This window comes from Ochotona curzoniae, unplaced genomic scaffold, assembly GCF_017591425.1.
Source record: "Ochotona curzoniae isolate NIBS_2020 unplaced genomic scaffold, NIBS_Ocur_1.0 contig_190, whole genome shotgun sequence".
Classification (NCBI taxonomy): Eukaryota; Metazoa; Chordata; class Mammalia; order Lagomorpha; family Ochotonidae; genus Ochotona; species Ochotona curzoniae.
Window position 1 is genome coordinate 16,360 of NW_024465248.1, and position 7,848 is coordinate 24,207.

General features: G+C 38.4%; 1 protein-coding gene across 1 annotated transcript; it reads left to right on the forward strand.

The window, feature by feature from the left end:
- Window positions 1-3,190: 3,190 nt before the first annotated feature.
- LOC121149176 (phospholipid-transporting ATPase IF-like) lies at window positions 3,191-6,854 on the forward strand. The gene has a single exon (XM_040969652.1). The coding sequence runs from the start codon at window positions 3,218-3,220 to the stop codon at window positions 4,265-4,267; it is 1,050 nt and encodes a 349-aa protein (XP_040825586.1). The 5' UTR covers window positions 3,191-3,217; the 3' UTR covers window positions 4,268-6,854.
- Window positions 6,855-7,848: the final 994 nt, after the last annotated feature.

Below are 7,848 nucleotides of genomic sequence, written 5' to 3' on the forward strand. Positions count from 1 at the left end.
GAAATAATCAAGGAAAATTTCCCTAATCTGGAGAAAGAATTGGGAAACAAGATCCAGGAGGGACACAGAGCTCCCAACAGGCTTGATCAAAAGCGATCTTCACCAAGACATATGATTATCAAACTTTCTTCAATTGAACATAAGGAAAAGATCCTTAAATGTGCACGTGAAAAAAAATCAATTGACATATAAAGGAATGCCAATTAAGCTCACAGGAGATCTCTCACAGGAAACTCTACAGGCAAGAAGAGAATGGAGTGACATATTCCAGATTCTAAAAGAAACAAATTGTTGGCCTAGGATAACATACCCAGCAAAGCTTTCTTTCATCTTTGAAAATGAAATAAAATTCTTCCACTGTAAAGAAAAGCTAAAAGAATTTGCCTCTTCCAAACCTGCCCTACAAATGATACTTCAAGAGGTTCTCTTGACAGAGAAGAGGAATAGCACCTACCAAAACCAAAGGCAAATGGAAAGAACATCCAAGTAAAATGACAACAGTAGACTCAACCAATGAACAACCCATTCCTAAAACTCAACCCATTCCCAACCAAAGTACCACGCATGTATGTTTAACTCTGAATGTAAATTGCTTAAGCTCAATCAAACATCATAGATTAGTAAACTGAATTAAAAAAGCCATCCGTTTATTGTCTGCAGGAGACATACTCCAACAAAGATCAGTGGAGACTCTATCACATGAGTTTTGTTGTTTTCTGTTGGCTTCATCTCTTCAAAAAACTTTCTTCTGATTAATCATTTAATGACTCGTAGATCATGCAGTGGCATCATTTTCTTCAAGAAGGTTCTTGATTTTCATTTTTTTCAGCTACACGTTAGTATATTTATAGTAGAGTATAGTATATTTAATAGCATGTTGTTTAACTTCTTGGTGTTGCTAATTTCTTTTTTCTCTCGTATGTTGATCTTGTTTTGTGGCTCTTCATTTAAGGGAATGTATAATAGTTGTGTAGTCAAGACTGTCATATCTATTAATATGTCATTTAACTTTATGGCATTATAAATTTCTCTTTTTCTTTCTATTGTTGATTTTGCATTATAACTTTTCATTTGAGGGGATGTACAGTAGCTGTGAAATGGAGACTAACATCCAGATGTGAGGATGCAGTGTTGTATGCTTTTATGTTTCCCGACAAAGATAGAGTTACAATGACCTGTTTACTATATCTTGATAATAGGATTCTGGACTCTCTGCCATTGTCCATGCCCGCAATAGTGGACATATGACTGAATATGAAGAACTATATGTTAGCAATGATATTAATTTTACGCGGGGGGGGGGGAGGACGGGATTGGGGAGATGATAAGGGATTATGGAACTGTATCATAAAATGATAGCAATAATAATAAAATGTGGGAAAAGCAAAGATTGTAAGAATTTCATCTTTTTCTTTGCCTTCATCTGTAAGGAGGCCTAATTGCCAGTAGATGGCACCATATACATGAGCTATAGCAAAGGCACACATAGAGACACGTACTGTGGGTAGCCATGATGCATGAAATCAGTGTGAATCTGAGCAGTAGTGGTGGCAGCTGACACATAATCTCTGCCTGAAAAGGAACTGCAAGAGTCTGATGACAGACAATTCTTTTGTCTCTGAGATATGCCTCCCACAGTCTTGGGTGTTTTTTGACCAGCAGTCCCCAACACTCCTCAGGGCCATGACAATGGTGTAGCTTGGCTGCAGAAGCACCAGAGACAAATTGGTGAGGGACGTCCATTTATTGGAAAGATCAAACAAGCATATATACAATGGAGGGGGAAGGCAGAAGGGTGGTCTCAATAGTACTCCCACCCTACACTGTTATTGTACCTCGCCAGTAGGCATGCCTATCTCTCTGGACACTCTAACCAAGTCACCAGTTACATTCTGTAAGCAGCGTTGGGAGCTTAATGTTTTAGGCCATGTGCAGGTAGACCAAGGTAAGCTAGCACCTGGGCTGAAAGCTATGCCTTTGTGTATGATCATTACATGTGACTGGTAAACAGGATGAAGGTTACATTTCACTTCTTAGAGTTGCTTATCAGGGAAATTCTAGCACAGCTTCGCAGGGATAGAGAGATTAGGATACAGCCTGCTACTCGGGATGTATGCCCAGTGAACAGGCCAAGATGGAGTCTCTGATAGCTGAGGCCACTGCCAGGACTTTGCCTTGGAGACACAGTGTGCCATGTGCTTATGGCATCCTGCATGGAATAAGCAGGCAGAAATGCAGGAGAGATCTCCCATACTTATTATTCAAGGAGAGACAGTAGCCAAACAGGATCCACATTTGGCCAGATAGCACAAGAGAATCTTGCCTCTGCACAAGATTCATCCTTCAAATCTGGGTCTTTATCACTACAACTGCCACATGCATCAGTCCATATCTGTGATTCCAATATAATTCTGTAATAGGATGAGAATTTTGAGATTCTATAAAAGATAAATGTGTGAATGACAAAGATGATATTTCAAACAAGTGTTAACACACTGAGCATTTAGTATCAACATTAAACTTGAAAGCAGCATTCACATTTACCACCTCACAACAAAGGGAGATGACATACAAATTGCATCTTAATTATTTTAGCAACAAATAACCTCACTTCTGAAATAAAATGATACTCCTCATGTTTATTAAACACTGGCTGAGACTTTCAAAGTATGTTTCCACATCCATTGCCCTTTTACAATGTTTTGTATTTGCACTTTTACTAATGGTTGTTTTTTGATTCACTTTATAAGCTCCGACAGACAATAATAACAGGTTTATGGTAGCTACTCTTTCTATTTACATGCTTTTGTAGTGCTGAGATCTGTGACTTTGCTAACGATTGACTTTTCAGTCAATGCAGTAGGTTTGCCCATTTTTGTGAATACGCTAATTACTGAAGTATATATGCTTTCCAATGTGCTCAAAATGCTGGTGTATGAATTTTAACACACATGTAATACATCCATGCTTTCCCATGTGAATTCTGATGTCTAATAAAGCTTGACTGCTTGTAACAGGATTTTCAACCCACTACATTCGTGTGCTTCCTATCCTGTATGGATCCCCTGATGTCAAATGAAACCTGACTGGTAAGTAAAGGCTTTAAGATACACACTGCATTCGTAAGGTTTCTGCCCTGTGTGGATGCTCTGAAATATGATTAGGTGTGACATGAGAAAAAGAAAAAGAAATTTTTGGTGTTGCTGTATACACTGGAATGGAAACTAAAATGGCATTAAATTACAAAAGCAAATCACAGAAGCGATCTGCAGTAGAAAAGTCAATGAATACATTTTTGATCATTTATCTAATAATCCTTATTTCTGAAGCCATCATCAGCATTATCTTGAAATATACATGGCAAGCTGAAGAAAAATGGGATGAGCCTTGGTATAACCAAAAAACAGAACATCAGAGAAATAGTAGTAAGATTCTGAGATTTATTTCAGACTTTCTTGCTTTTCTGGTACTCTACAATTTCATCATTCCAATTTCATTATATGTCACGGTTGAAATGCAGAAATTCCTTGGGTCATTTTTTATTGGTTGGGATCTTGATCTTTATCATGAAGAATCAGATCAGAAAGCTCAAGTCAATACTTCTGATCTCAATGAAGAGCTTGGACAGGTGGAATACGTGTTTACAGATAAAACGGGTACACTGACAGAAAATGAGATGCAGTTTCGAGAATGTTCAATTAATGGCACAAAATATCAAGAAATCAACGGTAGACTTGTACCTGAAGGACCAACACCAGATTCTCCAGAAGGAAATTTATCTTATCTTAGCAGTTTATCTCATGTTAACAATTTTTCCCATCTTGGAACCAGTTCCTCTTTCCAAACCAGTCCTGAAAATGATGCTGAACTGATTAAAGAACATGATCTCTTCTTTAAAGCAGTCAGTCTCTGTCACACGGTGCAGATCAGCAGTGTTCAAACCGATGGCATTGGTGATGGTCTCTGGCAGTCCAGCCTGGCCCCATCCCAGGTGCAGTACCATGCCTCTTCCCCAGATGAAAAGGCACTAGTGGAAGCTGCTGCACAAATTGGTGTTGTATTTGTCGGCAATTCTGAAGAAACTATGGAAGTTAATACCCTTGGAAAACTGGAAAGGTACAAACTGCTTCATATCCTGGAATTTGATTCAGATCGTAGGAGAATGAGTGTAATTGTTCAGGCACCTTCAGGTGAAAGGCTTTTATTTGCTAAGGGAGCTGAATCATCTATTCTCCCCAAATGTATAGGAGGAGAAACAGAAAAATGAGAATTTATGTAGATGAATTTGTTTTGAAAGGACGAAGAACTCTATGTTTAGCCTATAGAAAATTTACACCAAAAGAATATGACGTAATAGACAGATGCCTGTTTGAAGCTAGGACTGCCCTGCAGCAGCGGGAAGAGAAGTTGGCAGATGTCTTCCAGTTTATAGAGAAAGACTTGGTATTACTTGGAGCCACAGCAGTGGAAGACAGACTACAAGATAAAGTTTGAGAAACTATTGAAGCATTGAGAATGGCTGGCATCAAAGTGTGGGTGCTCACTGGAGATAAACATGAAACAGCTGTTAGTGTGAGTTTATCATGTGGACATTTTCATAGAACCATGAACATCCTTGAGCTTACAAACCAGAAGTCAGACAGTGAATGTGCTGAGCAGTTACGGCAGCTTGCCAGAATTACAGAGGATCATGTAATTCAGCACGGGCTAGTAGTGGATGGAACCAGCCTGTCTCTTGCACACAGGGAGCATGAAAAGCCATTCATGGAAGTTTGCAGAAATTGTTCAGCTGTGTTATGCTGTCGTATGGCGCCATTGCAGAAAGCAAATGTAATAAGACTAATAAAAATCTCCCCTGAGAAACCTATTACCCTGGCTGTTGGGGATGGTGCTAATGATGTCAGTATGATACAAGAGTCAAATGTTGGAATAGGAATCATGGATAAAGAAGGACGACAGGCTGCAAGGAATAGTGACTATTCAATAGCTAGATTTAAATTTCTCTCCAAATTACTTTTTGTTCATGGTCATTTTTATTATATTAGAATAGCAACCCTTGTATAGTATTTTTTTATAAGAATGTGTGTTTTATCACACCCCAGTTTTTATATCAGTTCTACTGTTTGTTTTTTCAACAAGCATTGTATGACAGCATGTATTTAACTTTATACAATATTTGTTTTACTTCCCTACCTATTCTGATATATAGTCTTTTGGAACAGCATATAGACCCTCATATATTACAGAACAAACCTACCATCTATAGAGACGTTAGTAAAAATCGTCTCTTAAGCATTAAAACATTTCTTTATTGGACCATCCTGGGTTTCAGTCATGTCTTTATTTTGTTTTTTTGGATCCTATTTTCTAATGGGAGAAGACACATCTCTGCTTGGAAATGGCCAGATGTTTGGAAACTGGACATTTGGCACTTTGGTCTTCACAGTCATGGTTATTACAGTGACAGTAAAGATGGCTTTGGGAACTCATTTTTGGACATGGATCAATCATCTTGTTACCTGGGGATCTATTATATTTTATTTTGTATTTTCTTTGTTTTATGGAGGGATTCTCTGGCCATATTTGGGCTCCCAGAATATGTACTTTGTATTTATTCAGCTCCTGTCAAGTGGCTCTGCTTGGTTTGCCATAATTCTTAAGGTTGTCACATGTCTCTTTCTTGATATCGTAAAGAAGGTATTTGACTGACAGCTCCATCCTACAAGTACTGAAAAGGCACAGCTTACTGAAACAAATTCAAGTATCAAGTGCGTGGACTCCCTGTGCTGTTTCCCAGAAGGAGAGGCAACGTGCACATCTGTTAGAAGAATGCTGGGATGAGTTACAGGAAGATGTAGTCCCGCCCCCCTCAGCAGATCATGGAGTGCCTTGGATCCTTTCTATACCAACGACAGGAGCATCTTGACTCTCTCCACTATGGACTCACCTACCTGTTAAAGGGTCAGTAGCACTCTGTGGGAGCCATTTCACCTGCCAGGCTAAAATTCAGTATTGGCCATCCTGTGAATGGCCACACTTGCTCTGAAATCTCTTGCTGAAACTTCAAGTAGTTCATCCCCACACAGAGTTAAAGTGACAAACAAACAAAACATTAACGTGAATCCCTCGTATTCCACCTTGACCTTCAACGTGTCACAGTGTGTGAATAAAGAGACAGTTCCTGTCTCTGTCTGGATTTGTCCCTTGTGCTTGAGGGACTCCTAATGGCATTTCAGGATGTTGCTGAGGCCACTTTATTTTAATATCAAGAAAGTGGAAAAAAATAACTTATGTGTATTTTTTAGTGTTAGCTTGGTTATTGGCTATTTAAATCTGCTTCTATAAATTATTCTGAAAGTTTGTCTCAAGAACTCTGTTTTTTTAATTAGAGTTATATTTGAAGATTTCATGAGAAAAGTGAACATGAATGGTAAGGAATTTTGGTCCCTCCCTGGCCTGTATTGTTGATTCAGTAGCCTTTGTAAGTTAGCAGACGAATATAGAAGAACGCATTTCCAACCATTTTTTACTACAGTCTGGGCAGTCAATTTATACTGATAAATTTCTCAACAAGCACTGTAACACAGCCACAAAAGCGAAAATCATATAAATGCAAGGGATATAGACTCTCTTATATAGAAATCAGGAATCAGGTCCAGTCACCAGATTTCAAATTGATGTTTACTATTTTTGTGATAGAATATGAAGAACCCATAGTGGGCAAATTGGAAACCCTTAGCATATTATTAATTTAATGTGTTATCATTGAATCTTTTGCATGCTCTAAGTATCTAAACTTGCTTTATTTTCTTTATCTGGAGTTTCTGTTCCTTTCATGATAATGTAAAGTTCAACAGTATCAATAAAAATAGTTTGGACAGTATTTTAATATCTGAAATATTTTTGATTATACAAATTAAAATATAGACAATCAAATCAATAAAAAGAGAAAAAGTCTCTATGGCTAGTCTAGAAAAAAAAAAAAAGGAAAAAGAAAATTTCTATCCTGTGTGGACCCTCTGATGTCTAAACAGGTGTGGCTTTTGACAAAAGTCTTTTCCACACTCACTGCTTTCATAAGGTTTTACCCCAGTGTGGATTCTCTGATGGCTAATGAGGTGTGGCTTACGAGTAAAAGCTTTTCCACACTCACTACATTTATAAGGCTTTTCCCCAGTGTGCATTCTTTGATGTCTAATGAGGTGTGGCTTAAGAATAAAAGCTTTCCCACACTCACTACACGCATAAGGCTTTTCCCCAGTGTGGATTCTCTGATGATGAAGCAGGCCTGACAGGTTGGTAAATGCTTTTCCACACTCACTACATTTATAAGGTTTTTCCCCAGTGTGGATTCTCTGATGTTCTCTCATGTTTGACTTACGAGAAAAAGTTTTTCCACACTCACTGCATTCATAAGGTTTCTCCCCAGTGTGGATTCTCTGATGATGAACCAGGCCTGACAGGTTGGTAAATGCTTTTCCACACTCACTACATTTATAAGGTTTTTCACCACTGTGGATTCTCTGATGTACAAAGAGGTATGACTTACAAGAAAAGCATTTACCACACTCACTGCATTCATAAGGTTTTTCCCCAGTGTGGATTCTCTGATGTTCTCTCATGTTTGACTTACGAGAAAAAGTTTTTCCACACTCACTGCATTCATAAGGTTTCTCCCCAGTGTGGATTCTCTGATGTGCTCTCATGTTTGACTTACGAGAAAAAGTTTTTCCACACTCACTGCATTCATAAGGATTTCCCCCAGTGTCAATTCTCTGATGCCTAATGAGAGATAACTGCTGCTTAAAGGCTTTTCCATGCTCAGTGCATTTATACAGATTCTCCGCA

What these genes read in the sequence shown, in the direction of transcription:
- LOC121149176 (XM_040969652.1), top strand. Translation starts at nt 3,218, where the DNA reads ATGGAAACTAAAATGGCATTAAATTACAAAAGCAAATCACAGAAGCGA.